The sequence below is a fragment of the Oenanthe melanoleuca genome, chromosome 5 (assembly GCF_029582105.1).
Source record: "Oenanthe melanoleuca isolate GR-GAL-2019-014 chromosome 5, OMel1.0, whole genome shotgun sequence".
Lineage (NCBI taxonomy): Eukaryota > Metazoa > Chordata > Aves > Passeriformes > Muscicapidae > Oenanthe > Oenanthe melanoleuca.
The window spans coordinates 9,520,131-9,544,780 of NC_079339.1; the positions used below are offsets into that span (position 1 = coordinate 9,520,131).

At 55.6% G+C, this 24,650-nt stretch overlaps 3 protein-coding genes across 4 annotated transcripts; 2 read left to right on the forward strand and 1 right to left on the reverse strand.

Moving 5' to 3' along the window:
* Positions 1–93: 93 nt before the first annotated feature.
* Positions 94–3,032, reverse strand: LPXN (leupaxin). The gene is made up of 9 exons (XM_056492919.1): positions 2,931–3,032; positions 2,101–2,204; positions 1,945–2,000; positions 1,639–1,744; positions 1,414–1,563; positions 1,171–1,344; positions 1,014–1,095; positions 696–844; positions 94–606 (listed from the first exon to the last, which is right to left on the reverse strand). The coding sequence occupies exons 1-9, from the start codon at positions 2,941–2,943 to the stop codon at positions 340–342; spliced, it is 1,101 nt and encodes a 366-aa protein (XP_056348894.1). The 5' UTR covers positions 2,944–3,032; the 3' UTR covers positions 94–339.
* Positions 3,033–5,713: 2,681 nt separating this feature from the next.
* On the forward strand, positions 5,714–19,986 carry ZFP91 (ZFP91 zinc finger protein, atypical E3 ubiquitin ligase). 2 transcript variants are annotated; one of them, XM_056492920.1, is made up of 11 exons: positions 5,714–6,149; positions 6,749–6,774; positions 11,699–11,914; positions 12,126–12,162; positions 12,591–12,683; positions 13,026–13,148; positions 14,691–14,741; positions 15,271–15,349; positions 15,607–15,721; positions 16,217–16,316; positions 16,611–19,986. In XM_056492920.1, exons 1-11 carry the CDS (start codon positions 5,803–5,805, stop codon positions 17,119–17,121), a joined length of 1,698 nt encoding a protein of 565 aa, XP_056348895.1. In that variant the 5' UTR covers positions 5,714–5,802; the 3' UTR covers positions 17,122–19,986. The 2 variants fall into 2 exon arrangements, with proteins under 2 accessions (XP_056348895.1, XP_056348897.1); XM_056492922.1 differs by having other exon boundaries at positions 12,594–12,683.
* A 993-nt stretch (positions 19,987–20,979) lies between these two features.
* CNTF (ciliary neurotrophic factor) lies at positions 20,980–24,197 on the forward strand. The gene is made up of 2 exons (XM_056492923.1): positions 20,980–21,107; positions 21,298–24,197. The coding sequence occupies exons 1-2, from the start codon at positions 20,994–20,996 to the stop codon at positions 21,769–21,771; spliced, it is 588 nt and encodes a 195-aa protein (XP_056348898.1). The 5' UTR covers positions 20,980–20,993; the 3' UTR covers positions 21,772–24,197.
* The last annotated feature ends 453 nt before the right edge of the window (positions 24,198–24,650 follow it).

Here is a 24,650-nt window from a genome sequence, read left to right on the forward strand (position 1 = left end):
CATGGCCCCAGAGGTGTCACTTTGTGACAAAACGTGATATTTCCTAGCCCTCCCACCTTGCACCCCTGTCCCCAAAGCCACCAGTAAGCAGAGAAAAGGCAGGACCAGGTATTTTATTGCTTCAGGTCCAAGGGGCAATGCCAGGGATGTCTTGCAGGGAGGGGGACAAGGAATGATGCCTGGCTAGGCAGCAACAAGGCTGGGGACAGTTGGCTGAGTGGGACCAGCACCAGGGATGTTGATGGGTGGGATAGGAAGCGTGTTTGGGTCAGCAGGGACAGCACCAGGCACGGTGATGCTGGGGCCATCCAGGCAGGGACACTGCTGGGCACGTGGGGCTCAGAGGAAGAGCTTCTTGTAGCAGGGCTGGCAGTACATCTTGTCCCCGAATTCGCTGAAGGCGCCCTTGTGCAGCCGGCGCATGCAGAAGCTGCAGACGAAGTGCTCGGGGTGGTACCTGCGCCCTGCGGCAGTGACGCAGCGCCCGCTGACGGGGCGGCCGCAGCTGTGGCAGATGGTGCCCTGCCGCTGGTGGAAGTGCAGCTCGCAGTAGGGCCGCCCCTCCAGCTCAAAGAAGGAGCCGCCACTGAAGCCAGTCAGGCACTCCTGGGGGAAGGAGAGGGGAAGGCTGGCATGGCCCTGGGAGCACCCTCATTATGTGCATTCCCCACCATCCCACTCACTGTCACGCTCACCGTGCACACGAAGCACTCGCTGTGCCAGACACCCTGCAGGGCCGACAGGTAGTCGCCCATGACAGGGCGCTCACAGCCCTGGCATTTGGGGGCAAACATGGCCAGGAAGTCCTGGTGGCAGTACGGCTTCCCGTTGCGCTCCAGAAACCCTGTGGGGAGGAGACTGGGATGGGCACCCACCGCTGGGGACAGTGGGACATGGACAGGGTGGTACCCAGGATAAGAGGCAGGGGGAGCTGTCTGATGGGGTGCTAAGTGCAAGAGCAGGGGATACCTGGCATGGAGACAGGACCCCCGCACCTGCTCCTTGGCACATACCCTCATCTCCGAACACCTTCCCGCAGTGGGCACAGAAGAAGTGCTCGGGGTGCCAGGTCTGCTCCAGGGCCGTGAGGACTTTCTGCAGGAGAAGCCGAGGTGAGGGGCTGGGGGCAGTGGCGGGGGCTGGCAGGGGAGGCCGGGGTCGCTCACTCGCCTGGCGGATGGGGCCGGCGCAGTAGGCGCAGCGCGGGGAGAAGGCCTGGTGGTAATCCTCCTCGCAGAACGCCCGCCCACCCTGCTCGAAGAAGGGCCCCTTGTCCAGCTCCCGCCCGCACTGGGCACAGGTGAAGTGCTCGGGGTGCCAGGTTTTGCCCAGGGCTGTGAGCACCTGCGAGGAGGAGGCAGGGGCTGTGAGGGCAGCTCTGGGGGGATGCCCGGGGTGGCGGCGGGGGCTCACCTTGCCGGCGATGGGCTTGCGGCAGGCGGCGCAGACGCCGGCGGGCGCGGCCGTGATGCCCAGCTCCTGCAGGTCCCGGGTCAGGCTGTCCAGCATGTCGTCCAGCACGCACTCTGTGGGCACCTCGGCTCCCTGCCCTGCAGCTGCCAGCTGCCAGGAAGGAGGATGGTGAGGTCTGAGGGAGGGCCAAGCCCCCTAACCGGCTGCCCCAGGGCCAAGGCTCACCTTGCTCTGTGTGTGGCCCAGGTCGGCCAGGAGCTCATCCAGCTGCGAGGCGGCCTCTGTGCGTGGGGGTGAGGGGAGCAGCGGCTTTGGGACTCGCACAGGGATGCTGGACGTGGCAGAGAGGGGAAATGCTGTGCTGTCCACTGGCACCAAGACCCCTCCACCCCTGCCAGCACACCCCTTTCCCACAGGCCACTGCAGGAACACTGCAGGTATGCAGGATCTGTCCCAGGTAACCCTGGATGGCAGATCCCAGCAAGGAACGGACAGTCCCAGATGGCTGTGCCCTCCCATGGCCATTTTTACCTGTACACTGAATCCAAACCTTCTCCTGGAGGCTGAGCTCGAGGCGGCAGTGGCACCTGGAAGGACAAGCCCTTGTGGCAGAGCCTCCTGGCAGCTCCCCCTGCCCAGCTCCACCACCCCATCATGAGCTGAGGAGTCTCTGTGCCCAGGTGTTACCTTCAGGGTACCCTGCTGGGCATCCTGGCTGGAGCTTGGTCCCTGCAGCGCACGCTCCTTGGAGGCCAGGCAGGAGCTCTGCTCCAGTTCTGCCAGCAAAGCATCTGCATGGAGACACCTCGGTCAGGCCCCACTAGCTGCCCACCCTGTGATCTTGTACCACTCCCAAAATCTCAGGAGCAAAAGGAGTGTCACAGCATGTCCTGCTGGCCAGCTGCCAGTGCCCTGAGCGCCCTCCCCGAGGCCCTCATCCCAGTGCAGGATGTGCCCACCTTCCCAAAGAGTGGAGCAAAGGGTCCTGCCCCCACACACCATCCCTGGCCAGCAAAGAAACTTCTGCCAGTCCTCAACTTGACCCAACATAAGCCCTGGCAGGGAAAGGCTCACCCAGGCCCATCTTGTATATCCAGAGCACCACTTCCCCCAAGGTGAGCCGAGTACTTTCCCCTTCCGCTTTCACCTCTCTGCCTTGGCTGTCCCTCACACTGGCAAACAGGGAAAGCCCCCAGCAGTGTGGCTGCTTCCCTGAGCCTGGCTCCCCCACCCCAGCCCAAGGATGGCTCCCAGCTCCTCTGGGTGCAGCCAGGGTTGTGGCGCAGCCGCAGCCCATTTCCTGCTCCCAAGCTCGCTCCATTTTTGGCCAAATGCTCGCTCGACCACCGGCCCCATCAGGTCCTTGGGATGGGGGAGGCACAGGAGGGAGCAGGGCTCCATGTCCGCCCCTCAGCTGCATCCCCTCCTCCTGAGGTACAGGAAGGAAAAGGCTCCCCGGAAATGTGACCCCAAGCCAGGCCTGACTGCAGGATCAGCTCCAGACAGGCCCAACTTACCCAAATCCTCCATCCTGCCTCGGCGTGGGGTCCCAGGCAGGGGCAGCACCCCGAGGCGCTGGGATGGCAGCAGAGGCTGCGCCGGCTCTGTTCCGGTCTCGCCCCCGCCCCCCGCGCCGGGTTTTGTCACCCAGGGTTTCCTTTGTGGGCTGCGTGCCTCACACCACGTGTGACGGGCACAGCTGGGGCACAGGGAGCCACAAACAGCTCAGGCTGGGGCAGAAGAGGGGAGACACTGGCCAATGTGCTGCCCAAGGAGCTCCAGAAGCCAAGACGTGGATGTCCAGCTGACCCAGGCCCTTTCCAGAAGCCACTGACCACATGTGACAAGTGATCACATCCCTGTGCTGGGTGGAAATGGGTTTGTGGCAGCATGATGGAGCAATGCCATCATATTCCAGCAGAACCTTGTCTTTAGGGGACACTTCTGAAAACATTGATTTCCAGGTAACAGCAAACCCCTTTGTGGCACAGAAATCTCCTGGGAGAAGGCAGTAGATGTGAAAACAGCTCCAAGGAACTGGGGGAATGTTAATGCCAGAGGTGGGTGCACATGGCTTGGCATGTCCTTCGGGCTCTTGTTTGGGTGTTTGGAGGAGGCAGCACCTGGTAGGTGACCAACATCATCTCTGTCATGTTGGCCACCAAAGCTTCACCTGGCTTGGCTCCTTTTTAGTCCAGCCAGAAAAACCTTGGGAGCAAAGGTTAAGAGCCACAGACTCCATCGTCTCTGTGGGGAGGCAGCAGCACCCACAGGGGTCAGGCTGGCACTGCCTTGGCCCTGCTCCCGGGCACTGCTGAGCTGCACGGGTGGGACGGGCTGGAGCTGAGCCCCTCAGGGGTCACTTCATTCCTGACACCATTTTGTCACCTGCTCACAGCCAGGAAATGCTGGGAGCCACCCAAAGCTGAGAGGAGGCACTGCTGGTGTCACTCCTCAGCACTGCCTGGCCGTGGGACCCTTGAGTCAGGCGCTTCCCTTTCTGCACACAACAGACCCTTCCTGCCGAAACCTGCCGAAGGTTTCGGGCTATTTTTAGCTTTCTCATTGTTTTAGTGATGTGTGAGCCTGAGTGCACACGAGCATCTGGAGCTGGAACTCCTTAAAACTTGTCCTTACACAACCCAGAGGCCAAAGGCTGAGCCCTGAGGTCTGCTCCCCTGTTTGAACAAGAATTAAGTGACCCCAGCCTTGCCTGCAGAGGGGAAATCAGTCATGACAATGACAGGGACAGGAGCAATCCTTGTGCAAGGATCCCGAGGTTTTCTTTTACTTCCATGCTTTCTTTAACTTTCTTTAACTTCTCCTTCCCAGTGTCTGGGTCAGGGGAACGTGGCTCTCCACAGTTTATTAGCACACTCTCAGGAACTGTTGGATGCACTTTTGTTTTCTAGGAACATACCAGAGCTCGGGAATTAAAATGCAGCAGCAGAAACGACTTGAAATGCAGAAGCAGAAGGAAGCACCAGGCACTCTGAGCTCTCTCACTGCTGGAAACCAGTTCAGCAAACAGGATTTTCCAGCTGAACGCTGCGGGCTCTTTGAACCAACCCCTGTGATTTTTGCTGTCTCCCGAGGCAGGATGAGCACCTTGTTCTGGGGAAGTGCTACCCTTTGTTCTCGGTGGCTAAGATCAGCCAAACCCTCCGCTCCAGAGCAAGCATGCCCCGCTCCTATTCCCCAGTCCAAGCCCTTGATCCCGGCCTGGTGTCACATCCCGCTGCAGCCAAAGCAAGTGCCAGGATCAGTCCAGGTCCAAGAACCTGGGACAGCAGGGAAGGGGACAGAGCGGCGACCATGACAAAACCTGCTCCCGGGTGGCACCTTCAACGTCTGTGGGGGCGAAATTTCGGGGTTTTGTGTGGGTTTAATGTATTAGTGCAGCTCCTGTGGGAGAAACAGGCGCTGTTTGGGCTGTTTTGGGGAGGGATTCCGGCCTTGGAGACCACGGGGGCGGGTCCCCCACGGGCCCGCTCGGGACGGGGACACGGCCGGGAACGGCGAACCGGCGCTGCCTCAGCTCCGGCGAACTACAACTCCCGGCAGGCACCGCGCATGCGCGGCGGCGGGACGGAAGCGGGCGGGGCCAGGGTTGTGTGCCCCGCCCCCCTTGAGCCGGCCACCATTTTGTCACCGACTTTCACCCGCCGCCCGACGGGGCGTTTTTTTTTTTTTCTTAAAGGAGAAGCGGTAGCCAAAAGCGGCCCGGCCGCCAGGCCCCGCCGGCACCACGGGAGGCGCCGAAGCCCCGCGGCACGAAGCGGCCGCGTGGGGCGAGGCGGCGAACGGCTTCCCCTGCCAGGCCTTGCCCGAGGGGCAAAGGGGCCCGGGGGCAGGCGGAGGGGCGCAGGCAGCGGCGGCGGTAGGGAGCCCGGCGGTGCCAGGGGCCGGGCGGCGGCCGCGCGGCGGACGGGCGGCGGGGCCTGCGGGGCGGCGGCCGCGGGGGCCGCGCTCGAGTGGGCGCCGAGCGGGGCCGGCCGGGGGGGGAGCGGGAGCGCGAGAGCAGCGGTCGCCGCGGCGCCTGCGCGAGAGGCGGCGCGAGTCCGGGGCGCGCGCGGCAGCGGCGCGCTGATTGGCCTCGCTGCTTTGGGGGGGCGGGCCCCGCCCCGGCCGGGCCGCCCATTGGCCGGGCGGCGCGCGAGCGGCGGGGAAAGGCGTGAGCGCGGCGGGCGGGGGCACTCGGGCCGGGGGGGCAGGGCCGTCCCTCGCGTCCCGCGCGCGGATTGGTGAGCGCGGGCAGGGGGCGGGGCGCAGGGGCCGCGCGTGAAGGCGGGCGGCGAGCGCTGATTGGCCGCGGGCGGCGGGGGCGGGCGTGCCCGGCCGAGGGTGGAGCGCGGCCGTCCCGGCCCCGCCGCCGCCGCCGCCGCCCCGATGCCGGCGGGCACCGAGCAGCCGGGGGGCGCCGCCGCCGAGCCGCCGCCCGCCCCGGGACCGCCGCCCGCCGCAGACAGGCCGCCGGCTTCGGGCCGCCGCCGTCCGCAGCCGCCGCCCGCCGCCGAGCAGGGGGAGGAGTCCGGCGGCAGCCGGGTGCTGAGGGGCGGCCGGGAGCGCGGCCGCGCCGCTTCGGCCGCGGGGGGAGCCGCCGCCGCCGCCGCCGCATCCCGCCGCCGTAAGGCCGAGTATCCCCGACGCCGGCGGAGCAGCCCCGGGGCGCGGCCCGCCGCCGAGCAGCCCGCCGCCGAGACGCCGCCCGCAGCCAGGAAGGCCCCCCGGGCCGGGTGAGTCCCTGCAGCGCCGGGCTCCGCCCGCGCCTTCCGGGCATCGCGGCCGCGGCCGGGGGGCTGCGGGCGGCCTCTGCCCGACCCGCGCGAACCGGCCCAGGCCCCGGGGCCGCCTCCGGCTGCGGGGTGCCCCGCGCCGCCGCCCCTTTGTTCCGGTCCCTTCCCAGGAAGGGCAGTGTCCCGGTGCCCCGCCGCGCGGGCCGGCCCCGTCCGCCAAAGGTCTGGGTGAGGGAGGCGGTGGGATCTACCTTACCGGGAGGAGATGCTGCATTCGCTGCACCTTCGATCCCTGAGCAGGGCACCGGAGCCTTCGGAAGTGCAGCTGGTCTGCCCTGTTCTAAACACAAAATCCCCCTGGATCGGTCATAACTCTCCTGGGCATGGCTGGGCCTTTGCTGCTGGATATTCCTATAGTTCCCCTGAGCTTCCTGCGGCTGAAACAATCCACCTTGGCATGAGGGGTTGAAAATAATTATCCAATATAGAGGCACCGGGACTTTGAGGGATTTGGGCTCAGCTCCACATCATTCACTTCCTTGTTGCTGCCCCCATCCTATAGCATCTGGCTCTTACACTTGCTTTTGTGTTTTTTTCAGGTGTGCAGATAAAGTCACTGGAAAAGGTAAGAGCTGAATTATTCGCTCCTGGTGTTGTGTACATTTAAATTTAAAGTCCCATGAGTTAGCCCAATTCTCCTTTTGGATCTTCCTTTTAAAGAATGTTTTAGTGCTGGGTGATGTGGGGGTTTTTTTCTGAGTCTCAGGACTCTGGAACTGTGATAATCTGCTGCTGTTGCTGCTATTGGCACATGCCCAACCTGCAAAATTTTACAATCCCAAAAAACATGGCTGTTGGGAGTGTGGGGCTGGACTACTCCATGGTTCAACAGCTCTTGTTGCACAGCAGTCCCAAGTAGCTGGCAAATCCTGAGTTCACTTCTCGTCTGTCCTCAGAAATATAGGAGTTGATCCTCGAGAGACCTGGGAAATTTGTGTGGAAATCAGAGTATTCAGACATTTATACTTGTTCTTTTCTAGCTTGAGTGGATTATGGATTTTTTTAGGCTGATGTCTTAATGAGTGGAAGAGAAAATTATTCAGAACTGGGGGCGTGAGTAGGGTCAGAACACAAAAGCCCCAACTGTGGGGATCTGCAAGCTGGAGCAGAACTTTTGTTTTCCAGTGGCACTGTGAATTTTGAGCACCTATTTAAAAATTTCTTGTTTAAAAAAAAAAAAAAACACAAAACCCAACCTAAAAAAGCAAAAAAAAAAAAAAAATTAGAGGGCTTTTCTCCTCACCTGGTGATAACTTCTGAAACAGGTCCGAGTAAAGAGCTTTGTGTAGTGTTGTTTTTGATCTGGCATCAGAGAATTGTGGCAGAATGAAGCACTGAGGAAAGGAGGTCACACACCTGTGCAGATGAATTCCCCTTTCTCCTGGAGCTGTCCAGGTTTGTTTGCCAGCAGTTGTATCTCGGAGGCTGCTGTTATTCTCATGTTTTGGTAACTCTTTAGCTTTCCTCCTACAAGTCTTTTATTCCATTTGGGTGTGGAAATCCATCACAGTTCCAGCTGGCAAGGTGTGTTTTTACAGACTGAAGCAGAATTAACGGCTCTGTGTTGAGACCAGATCTTGCTTGTGTGTATTTACCCCTCACTGTGTAAAGGGTGGGCAGGGAATGTCAGAGCTTCAGCCTTTTGCATCAAAGCACAGTTGCTGAAATGTCTAAAAAAGTTTAGGTTCATATGCCTATAGACTTACTGAGACTTTAATGGTCATGCTTGGTGTTTTAGTTTAAGGAGAACTATTTGTTGGTAGTGGTAGAAAATGGGCAGAATATTCCCATTTTTACCCCAGGAGGTGAAAGTTGTCAGACTGAATTTCCCAGGTTTGAGGGCCCTCTGCACTCAAGCCATTTTAGCCTTTAGCTTGGGCTGTGAGAGTTTCAGCTGTGCTTGAAGGTGAGAGTGGAAAAAATGTTTCTTAAACTTCTGGGGCTCTTTTTCCTGATTAGATTTGCAGTCAAAATGATGGTAGGAATTGTTGCGTGGAAATTGGCACTGGAAAGTGCTGACTTCTGGGCCAGAGGAAATCTGTGCGGTGGGGGATGGGGTTTGTTTGTTTCTGGTTTGTTTTTTAGTCCACAGAAGTGAGGAAGCTGCACTCCTGTGTCTTGGCTGCACACTGGATGGAGCCCTTGTGCACCTTGTGCTGGTTGCAGAGGACCTGGAAACAGGCTGAGGAGTGTCTTCCTTGGACTGGCTGTGCAGGAGCAGGAGAGGGCCTTCTCCTTCCTCCTCCTGTTGGGCTTTAGCAGAAGTTTTTGAAGGAGCAAGACCAGTATAAGCAAGCAGCAGCTTTCCTTGCACAAGAGGGTTTTTGGTAGCCAGGAGTCCTCTGTGAGCCTGGAAGGCACAATCCCATTTGTCCTTTCACCCTGGATGGAGCTGGGATAAGGTGTTGAGTGGTTCTGATGCAGGCTTGGAATTCTGTACTGTGTCCCCTGATACGGAATTGATTTTTTTTTTTTTTTTTGCATTGCAGTATTAGCCTTTACTGTCAACTGTTAAATCCAGTTTGAAATATTCCCTGGGACAGCTATGGTACAGAGCCATGGAATCAGGCTTTTCCAGCATCCCCTTGGGATTCTGGCTCTGCAGGTGTGATGGGGAGTTTAGAGGGAGATGAGAGCTGAAGGTGTGACTGAGTGTGACTGTCACCACAGTGTGCACAGGGGCAGCTGCAGTGTCAGCCTGGGTTCCCTGGCTATTCCCTGTCGCCTGCTTAGTCATGCAGTCGCAGGATTTCCCAACGTGCGCCTGCAGGAATATTGGATGCATAAGTAGAACCTTTTAATCTCAGCTTTCAAATGAATTCGTGTAGCTACAGTGGCTGTGTAGTAGAATTCACGTCTGGCTTCCTGCAGCGCTCTGTATCCTTGTGGGAATAATTTTCATTTTAGTCAGGAGTCACCTCCCTGGAAGCCCATTCTCAAATCCAGGGCTTTTGCTAGGAACACAGTCAGGTTTGGCAGATTTAAAAAAAGATGGAAAACTTTGAGACTCAGGTAGTACTAAATGGGTTTGTACAGAAGAGACTCACATTATACTTAAGAGTTTTAATCTTAATGCTTCATGCTCCTTTTGGGACTGACTGCTTTCCCTTAAGGCTTTGTTAGTGTTTGGAGAGAGAAATGTCATTACTTAAAACCAAACCTTATAAAAATGCACTGAATTTAAACAGCTCAGACTGTCCAAACCCTCCAAGGATTTTCCTGTGTCACATCGGTACAGTTCCACAGTGCTCTGGTGGGGGAAACCCCTTTGGATGGAGCTTTGCACTTGGATATTTTTCCTAAGTTTCATTTTTGCCCGTGCCATTATAAACCAAACAGGTGTTTGGTGCCTTATCTGTTGTGTGATTGCTGCCTTAAATCTCAGAGGTGTGCATATGTTGTGGTGCATTTATTTTTATAATAGCTTTTTAACTTGGCAATTAATAGTTTATTTTCCTTTCACTTAATTGCACACATGCGTTTTCTGAAATTATCTGCAGGGTCAGTAAGAAGCTTTCAAATACTTTACAAATCAAAGTTCAGCTCTCTTGAAAAGCAGAGCAGTGCCCAGAGTCTTGGGTTTTGGTTGTCTGAACAAAGCCACAACTTCACTGTGAGTGTCCTTCCAGGTTTCCTTTTCTTGTTCTTTCTCCCAGGGACTGGTGCTCGCTCACAATTTTTAATCTATTTTCTGTGAAGGAAAAAGAGACAAAAATTTATTCCAAATCTAGAACTTGGCATATTCTGGGCTAGGCCTTTGGTGATTGCTGATTCCAGCTGTTCCTGCAGCTGATACTTGACAGACAGAAGTTTCCTGGTGCAGCCCTGACCCTTGGATAGGGACCATGTTGGGAGGGTCTAGAATTAGAAGGTTTTTCAGCTCATAGCTCTGTATCATGAGTTCTGTGGCAAAGTAAATACTTGATGCATCTCCTGAGGGTGGGGTTTGGGAGGTACCTGGGTGTTCTCAGTGTGTAAAAATGCCCTGAATCTGTTAGAGAGCTGTGCTGAAGCAGGGGAAGTAGGAAGGAGAAATCCTGGGAAAAGGCTATCAAAGACCTTCACTTTAGAGGAAGGAAGCAGAGCTGCTGGGTGAGGGGTGTGCTCTGTCCAGGTGTGTTCTGAGGCAGGTCTGCTTCAGCTCTGTGAGCCTGTTTTTTAAAATAAGTAATCAGCTGAATGCCCAATCTTCCAAGGGAATACGGCTCTTCCAGAGCAGCAGTGTGTGCTATCCCTGGCAACACGATAGTGGTTGAGGGGGGAATTTCTAGAGGATGGTTTCAAGTGTCTTTGGATTTGATTTAGCGTTGAAAAGCCTGAGATGTTCACCATGAGGACTGAGAACGTGCAGCAGTCTCTTTGAGATCGGCTAAAGAAAGCCAGGAAGGTGCAGTTCATGCTCTGATGGTGAGGTTTATACATACAAGACAGCAGCTTGATGGTTTACAACACAGTGTGATGCCTCACATCCGGGATTCCAGTCAGGCTTTTCCAGACAAATGTTGCTTATTCCCACCCTGTAATCAAGGAGCAGACAGTGAGTAATACAAGGCAAACTACGTGCTAGGAGAAAAAGGATCATTCGGTTCAGAAGGCTTGATGCAAAACTGAGATTGCAGGCTGGGAGGAATCAGAGAGGTTGTGGATTCCTCATCCCTGGAAGTATCCAAGGCCAGGTTGGACAGGGCTTGGAACAACCTGAACTAGTGGAAGGTGTTGCTGGCCATAGCAGAGGTTGGAATGAGATGAGATTTAAGGTCCCTTCCAACCCAAACCATTCTGTGATCATCTGTTACGTTTGAAAGGACACCGAGTTCCTGAAGGCCCGGTGTCACGGCAAGCACCAGAAAGTGAGATCAAATGAACTGTACTTGGGAATTTTAGTTTTTTAAGGGATTAACTTGCTCACAAGACATTTCAGCCAGTTCTGTTATCTTGCCAAAGCGTTTGGAGACCAGCCATGAGCCAAAAGGAAACCACCTGTGTACAAGCTGTAAATAAGTGTGGAGACCTTAGGCTAACAGTGTTTGTAATGTTTTTTGCTCTAGCACAGCACCAGAAACATCTGGCTCAGATCCCTCAGGGATATTGCCAGGTGTACAATTCCAATGAAGTATATGTTTGGGGGATCTCTAAACATGACTTTTCACATGGCCCAACTTTGAAGCTGGCCTTTCATGAAGCACTTGCTGAGCTTTATGGGTGTCTCTTTTGTTGTGCTTAGAGCCAGCAAATCATCATATTAGAAGCCTTTATCCAAGGGAAATATAAGCTCCTTTTAAATATTAGTGTCTTTCCTTAGGGGCAATGTGAGGAGAGTTTTAAGGGAAGGTTTGCTGAGGTGAGGGCCTGGGGAGTGTCCTGGCTCAACAGAGAGGGCTGAGCAGGTTCCCACAGCGAGCAGGGGCCGCTGTGATTTAAGGTGTGATTTAATGACGGGATTTAGGCATTTTGTACAATGATGAAAGAGACTGCAACGTCTGTTTCAGCTCCCAAAGAAGAGAAGGAAGAGGAGGAGGTGTCCGGCGTGCTCAGCCATGGCTCTCCCGTGGGCACAGCCCGGCCCAGCCGCAGCTGGCGCAGCAGCCGGACGGCGGCCGCCGCACGCCAGCGCGACTCGGAGAATTCCCGCGCCTCCAGATCCAAGGCGGGCTCGCTGCAGCTCATCTGCAAGTCTGAGCCCAACGCCGACCAGCTGGAGTACGGTACGTGGGACAGGGACGGCCTGGGGACGCTCGGGGGGCCGGCTGCGGGTGTCACCCTGGGCGTGCGGCTGCTGCTGGCGTGGTGCTGCTTGTCACGGGTGCCTTCTGCCACCAGCACTCCCGGCTCTGAATGTCGACGGAGGTACCGTGAGACAGATGAGCTCACTGCAGCGAACACTCTTTGAAACCTAATGGTGACTTTTCCTTTCAGTGGTCACAGAAGAGCATCAGCCTCCAGATGGAGTCAGGTAAGACATGTTATTTTGTGATGGTTCTTCCTAGTCGGTGTCTCAAGGTGGGCCTGAGTTGCTCGAAAATAAACGCTTGTGCAAAGTGTTCTGTGGGACCGACAGTAGCTCTGTCTCCTTTGGCCCCTTGCACAGTGTGCACAGATGTGCGGAGATATTGTGGAGAAGTGGATAGTAAGATTTAATCTGGGCATTCCGCCTGGTAGCTTTGTTGCTGTGGGTGGGTGGGTTCAGAACACAGCTCTGCCTGGCCTGTTTTGGTTGTCACTGTGCTCCTTGGTTAGTGCAAGCTGTTACCTTTCCCCAGTCATGCTGCTGGATGAGGAAGTGCTGTGTAACAGTGTCCTTCCCATGCTGGGGGATGGTGCACAGATACACTTGCAGTAGTGGCCAAGCAGTTGCTGCCAAAATCTCTCCTTTTCTCCCAGCAGCGATGATGATGAGGAGATGCTTATCAGTGAGGAAGAAGTTCCCTTCAAAGATGATCCCAGAGATGAGACCTACAAGCCTCACCTAGAGAAGTATATTGGATTATGGACTTACTGGGGGTTTAGACCAAAAAGATATGGGCATGTTACCTGAATTAGCTTAATATGCCCCAAAGCACCTGTGCTAGTTGATATGGTGGAATGATTCTAAATGTTGCTTGCATTGGCCAGAACTGTTCTTCTCTCAGGATCTGAATTCTTTAGAGCATTGCTGGCTTCTGGGTGCTTTCCTAAGCCTGGTTCTTACTTCTGCTTGAAAGTAGGACTTGAAGAATAGACCTGAACTTGGGTCTAGTTTTTGTTTAAATATTTGTAGAAAAAAAGCAGGCAATGGGAAGAGTATTGGAGTAATGTGTTGCATTTATGTCTTTGTAGGGAAGCACCAAAGCAAAGGAGAAAAGCTAGCAAGGGAAAGGAGGAAAAAGAAAGGCAGAAAGAGATTAAAGTGGAAGTGAAAGAAGAGAACGAGTTTCAGGAGGATGAAGAACCACCAAGGAAGTGAGTATACTCTGCAGTTACACATGCCAGTGTGTGCTGTGTGTTTTGCATTCTTGCTAGTGTACAACAGTGTTTGATTGTTGTTGGTTCCCCCCATCCCCCTCCTCCCCCTCCTCTGGGCCTGAGAGCTGACAGGGCAGCACTGTTTACCCTATGCCCTCACATCTTGCCTGTGCTCAGCCACCAAAAAATCAGACTTTAGCTTAAGTGGAGGGGTTTTTCATCATCCTGTGGTTAGTCAGCCTCCCTGGGTGTGACCACACAGTGGGAAATACTTCAGGGTGTCCTTACAATGGGTTCCTTGTTATGCCTGGAGTGGATCCTGAAAGCCAGTGGGAGAGGGCAGCATTCCTGCTATGTGCTGGGGGCAGGCATTGGGATATCTTGTCACTGGAATACCTTGTTTGTGTTGGTAAGTGTCCTTTTACAGTTGTGATTTTACCAGAGCTCAGGAAAATCAGCTGTTTTCCCCTGGCTTTTGAGAAGTAAAACAACAAACTTTTGCCACGCAGTCAGTTGCCAGTGGCCCAACAGCTTCGGGTGTGCTGCCACTGGAACTCATGGCTGAAGCATTCCTCCTGGCACCAAGAGGGAGATTGGTTTATGTGACTGTGTCAAAGCCATTCTTTGGGATAATGTGAGGGGGAAAAAAGAAAAATGAGCTGGCTTTGTACCTCAGCTCCTCTCTGAGTGGTTGGAACAGCCCGGGCTCCCTCTGCTGACCTACTGCACACTGCTGGTGTAATTTCCCTTGCTGTTCCTGAGCTGCTGCTGATTCACAGTGGAGAGGAGTGAGGAGGCTGATATTTTGAGAACATTTTTGTCTGTTGGCGACTGCTTTCTGAGGCTTGAGTTTTTGTTGTTTGAATCAGACACTACTTTTTGTGCGTAATAAAACCTGTGGCTCTTCTGAGGGCTTGGCTTGAATGCTGAGTGTGTGTTCAGCATGTTCCTGGCTTGCCATCAATACAGATGTCTCAGTAAAGTCTAGAAAATACTTGCATCAATCTGCTCCAAGTGTCTCTGCAGCAAAGGGATCAGGCAGGCAGAGCTGGGCAGAGCTGCAGCTTGGGAGGATGCACTTTACATGTGAGCACAGGTCTGCTCAGACAGAGCCTAGATTTTTGTCTTGACAGGTACAGAAGCTGCTGTAGCTAATTCGGAGGCCTGGAAAATAGCTGCTGGATCATTAATCCCATTCTTCCTGATTAGGCAGGTGGATGTTTTCCCATGGTGTGGAATGTTCCCCAGCAGAGCAGACAAAATAGGGTGCACTGTCAGTTCTAGACCGTGTTGGCAAAATTACACGTTTATGAAAAATGCATTAGGAAATGGGAAGTATTGAGAGAGCAAACCATGTGAAGTATTTATTTCTCTGGAATTCTCCATCTTTTGAATCTGTCTCCAACTTGTACTCAGTTTTTTTTTTCTAGACCATTTATTTTATGCAGTTAATGAAGCAATACGGCGTACGCTTCAAAGTCTCTGCCCACTGCTAATGCAGAGAAGCTTCTCTCAGTTCTCTCTGTATCCCTGTTACAGGAGGGGAAGGAGGAGAAAGGATGACAAGAGCCCAAGGCTTCCCAAGAGAAGGTAAGTGATCTTCTCACCCCAGTTCTGTTCTTCAGACTTGCTTCCCTTGTGTTCCACATGTAGACATGAATTGTCCCAAAGCCATTTCTATGCCTTAAAGGGAATAAAAAAGAAAAATAGTAGCATCCTTGTCTTCCTTCTTCTCCTTCCCCTGTAGGTTTTGGTTTGATTTCTTCCAAGTGAACCGGCCCCCTCCCCACTTCTCAGTTGATGCCTCCTGTGGCATTTCCCAGCAGAAAGGCTCTCTGAATTCTGCATCTCCTGAGGTTTTCCTAACTCTAGGGAGAGCCCTCAAGTAGTGGCAGGAGAAGAGGTGGCTCTTGGTCAGTAACTCTGTCACAGCCCAGGCAGGAGTTTTGGAGCAATAGTGCTTTGCTGTGCTTGCTATTTGTGGCATGAGATGCATCAGCCCCTCACAAACACAGAGAATTGTGATTCTAAATAGGATATATATAGAATCTTTATCTATAGAATCACCTGATCATAGAAGCAGCCAAGCACTCTATTCCTCTCCTTGCTGATTTCCCAGGAAGAAGCCTCCGATCCAGTATGTCCGCTGTGAGATGGAAGGCTGCGGCACGGTCCTGGCTCACCCGCGATACCTGCAGGTGGGTGGAGGTGTTCATTTCCTCTGTGCCACGTGGGAGGGCAGGGAAGGGGTGCTTGGAACAGGCAGCTAAGCCTCCACTGGCACTCACACCCCTTCCCGATGGTGTCATTTTGTGGCCAGTTGTAGCCGTGTGTGTCTGTCAGGTTGCTGGATGTCCACATGTGTTTTATTTTCCAGTGGAGATCTAAACTCGAGTGAACCTCAGCTGTTCACTCAGCCATGACCAGTCTGCAAACTTCCACTCTTTCTTTCCAGCATCACATAAAATATCAGCACTTACTGAAGAAAAAATACGTGTGTCCTCATCCCTCCTGTGGTCGGCTCTTCCGGCTCCAGAAGCAGCTCCTGCGGCATGCCAAACATCACACAGGTACAGGGGGATGGGAAGTAGATACAAACTCCTCTTCAGGTCAGTGAACAGACAGTGGAAGAAGGGAAGAGCCTCTGGGACTTCTGGAGAGAGTGAAGCCAAGTCAGGTGGCATAGATTTTCAGCAGCAGCATGGTATTACTGTCTTCTGGATTACCTTACGTAAATGAAAGAAATAGACTATAGAGGTTTTATTCTTCTTCTGGCAAGCATCACTCAGGGGCTCTGTAGAGGAATAAGCCTCTACAGATAAAGTCTGATTTATCCCAATTTGCCAGTCTTTCAGTGTTGGTCAGAGTGGATAATTAGCTCTTAGGAGAGTCTTAATCATGCCTCACCTCTCCAGATCAGCGGCTGTGGTGTGTTGTGGGACACCTCCTCCTCCCAGCACTTGTAGTTTTGCTCCTTCTTGGGCAGCTTTACCTGCACCCTCTGAGAGTTGGGAAAGGGAGCAGGTCTGTAGGAGAGCAATGCTGCAACTGCTGTTGTCTTTCAGATCAAAGGGATTACATCTGCGAGTATTGCGCCCGGGCCTTCAAGAGCTCCCACAACTTGGCAGTGCACCGGATGATCCACACGGGCGAGAAGCCCTTGCAGTGAGTAACTCTGCCTGTGCCTTGCCCTCCTGCTCCCCAAAACACCCATTTCAGAGCAGCCTGTTCCTGGTGGCCCGGCTCCCTTTGAACACGTGCTTGTGTCACCTGCTCCTCAGGGCAGTGTTTTGGTGTGGATCTGGGGAATGTAAGCCCTCAGTAAATAAAATCAGAGCTGGAGCTGCAGTGACATTAGTAATCCCCTGCTGTTTTCCTGGGCTGCCACCTCGCCACTAGTGTCCTTATGAGCGTGTGTGGATGTCCCTTTGTTGTGACCTCCTCATTGTCCCCTCCCAGGTGTGAGATCTGTGGATTCACCTGCCGGCAGAAGGCTTCCCTCAACTGGCACATGAAGAAGCACGATGCAGACTCCTTCTACCAGTTCTCCTGCAATATTTGTGGCAAGAAATTTGAGAAGAAGGACAGCGTCGTGGCCCACAAAGCCAAGAGTCACCCCGAAGTGCTCATTGCTGAAGCGCTGGCTGCCAACGCGGGTGCCCTGATCACCAGCACCGATATCCTGGGCACTAATCCCGAGGCCATCGTGCCGCCCACAGATGGCCAGGGCCTCCCGCTGCTCCCCGACCCCCTGGGCAGTGCTCCCCCAGCAGATTGCCTGCTGCTGAGCCCAGAGGGGATGCCAAAGCCCTACTGTGGCGGGGCAGAGCGCGTGAGCCTGGTGGCGGATGGCAAGCTCTTCGTGGGCAGCGGCAGCAGTGCGAACCCAGAGGGGCTGGTCATGAACACAGAGATGCTGGAAGCCAGCACAGAGGTGCTCATTGAAGATTCAGACTCCACTGGACCCTAGTGGCAGGGGAGCACCTGGGTGCTGGGACAGTTGGGACTCTGTATTTAAAAGGAAAAGGAAAAAAAAAAAAGAAAAGAAAAGGAGGAGGAGGCACTTACTGAAAGAGAGGAAAGTTAAACAAAACTTACAATACTAGTAAATAACTGAAAGGTCTGCTCCCCTCCAGCGCGGATCACAGCACATCCTCTTTCTCCCAACCACTTCTTTCTCTCTCCTACGGCCCCTTGGTGGAAAGGGGCACGTGCTGCCATTGCCAGAGCAAGTTGGATTGAGCGGCGGATTTCTCCAAGGGAGGGGGCACTGCCGAAACCCTTCGCTCTACCCCAAAGCAGTTGCCTTTCTGGCTCCTTGGCGTGGCCCCACTGGCAAACTAAAAAGCGTTGGACATGCTCTGGAGAAGTTCCTTAGGACTCCCTCTGCCCCTGGTCCCGACTTCTATGCACCACTGCACTCTGGTCCTTGCAGTCTCCTTCCTTGCCGGGGCTGGGAGTTTGGCACTTTAGCCCCTCGGCAGGGTGAGCTGTGAAGCAGCAGTGCACATCCCGCTCCCACCGCGCTCCCCTGCTCCAGCCCTGGCAGGAAGTGGAGGGAGGGAACGCCCTGGCTCGTAGATCATGTTTGCTTGGAGAGGCCCGGGGGCTACAGGAGCCCTGCGTGGGAGAGGCAAGGAGGAGCATCCCAGTTTGACGACAGTAATTTGCACTTTGAACATGCTTCGTTTTTGTGTTGTGGTAACAAGATTCCTTATTTATTGTTTAAAAAAGGGTCGGTATTTTTTAGTTCTGTTCTTAGGGGGTGGGGGTGGAAGGGGTTCAGGCTGTTTCCCAGTAGGCTCCAGTGCAGGGAGCTCCTGTGCCATCGTGCCAGCAGCTGGGAGAGCCGAGGTGAAGGCAGCGCTCTGGAGTCAGATGTGTGTCACAGCTTTTCCAGAGTAGAGGGAGAGCCCCTGGAGAAGAGCTTGTGTGCAGTGGGAGTCTCTGCAGCAGCCTGTTAGCAGGAGGATGAGGTGAGTGATGGGCTGTCTCTCCCTCCCAGCTCCTTGGTGAGCTCCTTGCATTAAATGCCTGTTTTGCCTCCAGCCTTTCGGGGAAGGACATTGTTAGCCAGGAACTTGTTCTTGTAACTCGGGACAGCCGTGAGCTACTTGCTGCTGGGGGATGTGGTGCTCCTCATCCAACTCTGCCTCTCCTTTCCAGGTCTAGACAAAGACGCAGCAGGGACTGGATATGGTTTTCTCAGGCTTGTTTATTCAAGGCAATAGATTGATGTGGGACTAAGGGGCTGTCAGCATTTCTCCCTGCCCTCATTTTGGGGGGGGATTGTGTAGCCGTGTTCTGAAAGCTTCTCTTTTCTGCACAGACACTCCAGCTTTCCCTGAAACGTGGTGGGTCAGGTGTTGCCTGCTGGTGTAGTTAGGGCAGCTTTGAGCCCTTGGAAAAGTTTACATAGGATGTGTCTGCTATGGAGACTTGGATTTTTTTTTTTTTTTTTTTTTGCTCTTCTCTGAAACTTTGTGTGGAGATTCAGTGGCCTTGAATTCGTAGCGGTTTTGGAAGAGGTGAAGAATAACCTGGTTTTTTGTTTGTTTGCTTGTTTTTTGGTTGGGTTTCTGGGGTTGGGAGCAGAGCTGAAGTATCTTGTCTGAGCACAAGATCAGCTGAGTTGGTCTGTTGCACACAGCAGCTTGAAATCGGGTACCTGGGGTCTGGAAAACCGCAATAAAACGTGGAATTTAATTGGATTAACAGGGAACTGACTCTGAACACCCACTCTGTCCCCTGTGATGCCTGGAAATCCAGCTGTGACCCAAACATGCTGGCTTTTCTCAGGCTGTTTGTCCTGGTTTGCCCCCTCCCTCCCTTCTCCCTCCCCCCTTACACTGATACCTTTGTCAGAGCAAGTCGAAGCACTTCCTGGTGTTGGGGCGGGTCGAGGCTGAGCAATTGGGTGTCCCGTGCCCTGGGTGTGGGCATCCCACGTCCTCATGCTGTGGCAGCAGCCTGGCTCACGTGGGGGCCCAGCACACCTGGTGGCAGGTCTGTGGTGGAATGGTGTTCAACTGAACCAGTTCCTTTGGTTGAGATGATCCAGTGTCTGTCTTGGACTGTTTTACTGTGGTTTCCATCAGGAAACTTTCTGGGTGGCAGCTAGTCCCCTCCCCTTGCAGGCTAGAGAGGAGCAGCACACTGAGGCCAGCAGTTAGCCCAGCTCTGATGGTTTCACCCTGGGCAGTGTGGGGCTTCTCTCTGGGGACACTTGGTTGGCCCTTGGGGCAGGTTGGCTGTGTCCTTCTGCCACGGTGCTGCTGGAGCTGTGTCTCTGCCAGCCCCTGTGCCTGTGGGAGCTGCAGGGTGGGCAGAGCCTTGCACAGAACACTACAGGAGAGCTCGGGGGTTTGTTGGTCGAGGGATGGCACTGAAAGGCCTTTGGGTCAAGGGCTTGCTCACCTCTGGTGACCCAGCACTTGGCACCGGGCTGGGAGAGGCTTCCTCGTCCTATGTCCACCCCAGTGGAGCAGGGTTTGCCCCTGGCTGCCCTTCTGGGATGCAAAATCAAACATTTCCTTTGCTTCCTGGCCTGGACACCTCTGATCCCTGCCGCTCCCTGCCTTGTCCTTCCATGACACCTCTTGTAGCTCTCCCTTTTCATTTTCTGGCTGTAGCCAGGTGCCTGTCTGTTCTCTAACCACAGCCTGCTTGCCCCTGATGCAGGAGACGTGTAGCTCCCTTCCCACATCCCTCTGAAGCCCTAAAACTGACACAGCCCTCCTGCAGCTCCTCCTCCCCTCGATGTCTCTCCTTCACTCGCATGCAGTTTGCTTCAATAAATTATTGTAGTAGTTTGCAATAAACTTTTTTGTATTTTTTTCCCCTGTATTTATTTTTTGTTCTCCTCCCGGGGAGGGATTGGAGGGGCCACAAGGCCCTTTGGCATGGGCAGCACTTTGGGGACTCTTGGCTGAGGCTGGGGCTGGGGGCTGCCGTGGCCAGGGGCTCCCCAAGCTCAGCAGCTTCTGCAGTAGCCATGGGGTAGCAAGGGGGCTGCTGGGCATATGGGGACCCTCCAGCCCTGGGATCCCAGCCAGGCACACTGTAGTATTCATGGGAAGCTGCTTTTCAACTCCTGGGGTTTTTCTCACTCTTGATCTGGGTAATGCATAACCAAAATAAACATACTGAGGAAAAACCAACCCAACCCGAAGGGCTGTTTTTGTCTTGGTTTGTGCAGCTCACCTGTGGGATGGCCGATGTTGCCTGAGCTGGCTGGGATACCTTTCCCTACCTGCAGCCTCTCTGTAGGGCAGGACCCCTCTGGGAATGGGGGGTTAGAAGCATCTGGCACAGATCCCTCTGCCAGGGTTTGGGTTGCAGTTTGGCTCGGGGCTACTGCAGGATCTCCAGCCTGGGGACTGCCCTCGAGCGCTCGCTGGCCCTGCTCAGGCTCCAGCCGGCTGCCCGGGCCGAGGTGTTGAGCAACGTCTGGGCTTTGCTCACCTCTTCCCGGCAGAGGTTTCCCGCGCTCTGGAATGAGCCGAGGGCTTAGCGTGCTGCTAATCTCACTGTGTGGCTGGGAGGGAGGAGTGGGTCAGCCGGGGCTGGGAGCCTGTTGCTGCCGGGCCAGGCAGTTCTGGGCAAGGCACTTGGAGTAGCGATGCGTGGGGGAATTAGGGAAATAATCTGTCGCTGTTGATCCCAGAGGCGGGAATTTGCAGCGTGGTGCCAGGCCCCAGGCACGGAAGAGGGGGAGAGCCAGGCCAGCGGACGTGTGAGCGGAGCTCCCGGCTGGAATGCACCAGCTCAGCAAGGGATTGTCCTCGCCGGGCCGGGCGGGTGCTGCGCCCGCAGCCTGGTGGCCGTGACAGCTGCCGGACCATGGCGGCCGCAGACAGCCCCTCTGCCGCCCTCCGGCGCCGCGACCTCTGCAGCCGCGGCATCCGCCTGGCCGGAAAGATGCGCGCCGATGTCGTTGACCTCCTGGACGCCTACGTGAGTTTGCCCTGCTCCTTCTGGGAGTGCTGGCGGGATCTGGGGTGCGAGGACTCTGACCCGTGGCAGGGATGGGCGCGGGCTCCTGCTGGATCTGACACCCGGGCGAGACTCGGCACTGCCCCAACACCTGCAGGGCTCCGGGCTGGGGATCCCCCCACGCTGATCCCCGGCGGGTCTCACCCTGCAGGTGGAGCAGCAGGGCCTGGACGCCTCGGCCAGCGTGGCGGCGGTGGAGGGGGTGCCGCTGGCGGCGGTGGAGCGCTGGGACGAGCAGACGGGCACGCAGCGGCTGCTGGAGAACCTGGCAGCCTACCGGGCCTTCCGCGCCCTGCTGGCCCAGATGCTGGAGGAGCAGCGGGAGCAGCTGGGCGAGGCGGACGCGGGCCTGGGCCGGGCGCTGGCGGCCGTGCTGCTCCAGGTCTCGGCCTTCGCCTACCACCTCGAGGAGCTGCTGCGGCTGGAGAGCCGCGGGGTCCCCGGCGAGGAGGGGGACGGGCCGCCGCCCCCGCCGCGCCTCGGCCTCTTCGAGCAGAAGCTGCGCGGCCTGGGCGTGCTGCGGGAGCTGGCCCAGTGGGCCGTGAGGTCCGTGCGGGACCTGCGGCAGCTCGCCAAGCCCAGCCCGGCCACCGGCGCGTCCCCCGGCCTGGCCGAGAGCCCCTGAGGGCCGGCATGGGGTGGGAGGGCCTTGGGTGCGGCTGGGGCTCCTCGCCCAGCCTCTCAGAGGGCAGCTGAGAGCGAACGAGGGGATGTGGAGGGGATGTGGATGATGTCGTTAATGCCCGTGCTTTTAGTGCTGCTCCCCGTGGAGAAACTGAGGCAAAGGCTGCAGTCTGTCCATCCTCAGGGGTCCTTGGGCTCTTCCTGCTGGGCAGTTGAATTATCCCCCAGGAAGCAGCTTTGCTGCTCGCCCCAGGGCCTAGAGGCGTGACCAGCCCTTGTCTTCGGAATTTGGACACCGCCTATGGCAGGCAGATGCTGCCTAGGGGCTCTTCGCAGGAGCGAAGGGACAGAAAAGCATCACCTGGTGAAAGGAGTCTTGGGACCTGCCCTCCAGCTGCAAGGCACAAGGCTTGGCTTCCAGCACGTGGACTCTTCCTTCTGCCCAGCTTGGTTGGCTGCTCATTGAACTTCTGCTCTAATTGCTTGGGGGCTTTTTGCAGGGGGGGGATGGGAGGGGAAGCAATCAGGAGGGGAATTCTTAGCTGCTTGGACATGATAATGGAGAGGATTTTTTAACTGAAAGTGGATCTTTTAGCTGTGATTTAGAAGCCCCTCTGCCAAGGGGGTTAGTGCCTGCAGGGCTTATTTTAGGACTGGGAATGGCATGGGAGAATCTAACAGCCCCCACCACATCGTTCACCCGGTGGAGTGCTGGGATGTTTCACAGCTTCCTGGGCCGAGGTTCTCCTGCCGACTGGATGTGATGGCTGCTGGCTGCCGAGTGAATAAAAGGGCTGGGAGATCTGCCAGGGTGATGTACTTCTTGGGGGAGCTGGGGCAGTCAACCTCACCAGAGAGCCTGGGCTGCCCAGTTGCCATTCCATGGAAGGGTCCATCCCAGTGGGGTGAGAAGTCTGGGTGGATGCAATCCACTGGGAGGTCATGGGGAAGACGAAGCAGCTGGGGATGAAGGAGTTAGTGGGAGGATGAGGAGGAGGTGATGGGTCACAGGGGTTGTGCCCTGTCCTGGTGAGGCCCTGCCTTCTTCCCTGGCAGCATGTGGGGAGACTGGGGCCACAGAGCAGGGAGGAGGCTGGGGCCGTGCCCGGCTGGCTCTGCACAAAGCGGCTTTGTGGTGGCAGGTTGGGACAGCAGCAGGCACAGCGCCTGCCCCAGCACCAGCAGCGTCTGCACGGCCATGGGGGCTCTGGGAGCACAAAGAGCAGCCCGAGGCTGAGCCCCCAGCACCATCCTGCCCACCCCACAGACCGCACCACGGGGTGGTTTGATGTGGTCTGGTTTTTATGGGTGATGCCCGAGAGGAAGAACGTGCACCTTCTTCATCGCCACTTACTGCCTGCCCTCAGCTTTGCAGCTCAGACTGGATTATTTCAATCTTTATGCTTCCCTGCACTCGGGAATAACAATTTATGGCCATTATTTTTTTTTTTTCAGGATTAATCAAAGCAAGTCTCTTTTATGACAAGTATTTTTCTTGCCTGCTGCTGTGTGCTTGAAGCCACCTTGCTCTTCTCCCCTTGCACCCTCCAGCTCAGCAGTGTCTGGGTGCTCACACCCTCCTCACCTTCCCGGGGTGGGCAGGGACATCTGGAGTGTGTCCTTGAACCTCACCACCCCACCAGGTGGGAACAGACCTCTTTTCTCCGGCAGCACAGGCCGGGTAGGAGGTGACCTTCAGATCCGGGGAACCGGCCAAGGCTGCAACCCGATCCTCCCACATCAGCGGCTGGCAGAGAGCTGAGCTCCGTGCTGCACTTGCACTCCAGGGTGAAAGCAGCCATGGAGACCCAAGGGGGACAATGGTGTTGCCCCAGGGATTTCCCTGGGCTTTTGCAACCTTCCTGACTCCTTCCTTGTTCCCTTGCCACCTGCATGTGTGGAGCAGCCACCTAACAGAAACAATGGGAAAAAGCAACCCAGCAATCCAAAGCTCCACGCTTTGGCTGAGCGAGAGGCTCCAGCTCCCAGCCTTTCCCTGCCAGCCAGCCCCCACCGTGCCGTGCAGAGGCGGTGACGTCGGAGCTGGCTGGGATTTAATGCTATTTTTCAGCTGCAGCCCTGAGGGAATCACCAGTGAAGTGATTTGGCGAGGACAGGGGCGCCCGACAGCTGAGCTCCCGTGGTGCCAGGAGGCCCTTGGATTTGCTTTGCCACGGATTGAAGTGAAGTTGATCTGGATGGCTGAAGGCAAACGAAGCTGTTCATTTTGGGATCAGAAATTAGGAGTTTGACTGGAGGACGATTGTACCCGTGTGGCTGTTGCTACTGAGGACCCCTGCAATGGCCTCCTGCAAACTGTGCTTTGGGAAGAAAGAAGGGATTTGCAGTGCTTGTGGGAACAGGGAAGTGGGGGGAGGGGAGAGGGAGGGCTGCACTCCCAAATTGAAGCCGGGATGGAGCCACCAAAAGCAGCCCATGGATGTGTTTAATTTTAAAATAATAAATATTTTAGGGTTTAACGTGAGGCTGGGCACACTTTGTGGGGTTGGAAAGGTTTTGAGCCGACTGAGACTGCTCCCTGACCTCAGGCCTTGGTGTTGGATGGGAATGGATTTGTTCCTTGCCCACAGGGCACCAGAGGCTGGTGGGATTCAGCTGTGCTGGTCCTACTGCTTCACCCACAGTCCCACACCAGCATTGCAGTGCTGGCTTCTGACTACTTGATCCTGAGCTGGAGCTGGGGTGGGTGGATGTTCACCAACACTTTCCTTTTCTAATAGCAGGAAAGCCTTTTCCTCCTGAGTCAGTGGAAAGGATTTCCCTGGGTTTCCCCGTCATAGCCTTGGCTGCACTTGTCTGCCTCAAAGGAACAGGTGAATACCCAGAGGAGTGGCTCTCTGTGGCTGTGCTGCTTTCCTG

Coding starts and splice junctions, on each gene's coding strand:
- LPXN (XM_056492919.1), bottom strand. Junction 2,001..2,100: donor CCCAGCAGGGTACCCTGAAG/GTAACACCTGGG, acceptor TTGTCCTTCCAG/GTGCCACTGCCGCCTCGAGC. Junction 1,345..1,413: donor GCAAGCCCATCGCCGGCAAG/GTGAGCCCCCGC, acceptor TCCTCCTCGCAG/GTGCTCACAGCCCTGGGCAA.
- ZFP91 (XM_056492920.1), top strand. CDS start 5,803: ATGCCGGCGGGCACCGAGCAGCCGGGGGGCGCCGCCGCCGAGCCGCCG. Junction 13,149..14,690: donor GATGAAGAACCACCAAGGAA/GTGAGTATACTC, acceptor TCCCTGTTACAG/GAGGGGAAGGAGGAGAAAGG. Junction 15,350..15,606: donor CTCACCCGCGATACCTGCAG/GTGGGTGGAGGT, acceptor CTTTCTTTCCAG/CATCACATAAAATATCAGCA.
- CNTF (XM_056492923.1), top strand. CDS start 20,994: ATGGCGGCCGCAGACAGCCCCTCTGCCGCCCTCCGGCGCCGCGACCTC. Junction 21,108..21,297: donor TTGACCTCCTGGACGCCTAC/GTGAGTTTGCCC, acceptor CTCACCCTGCAG/GTGGAGCAGCAGGGCCTGGA.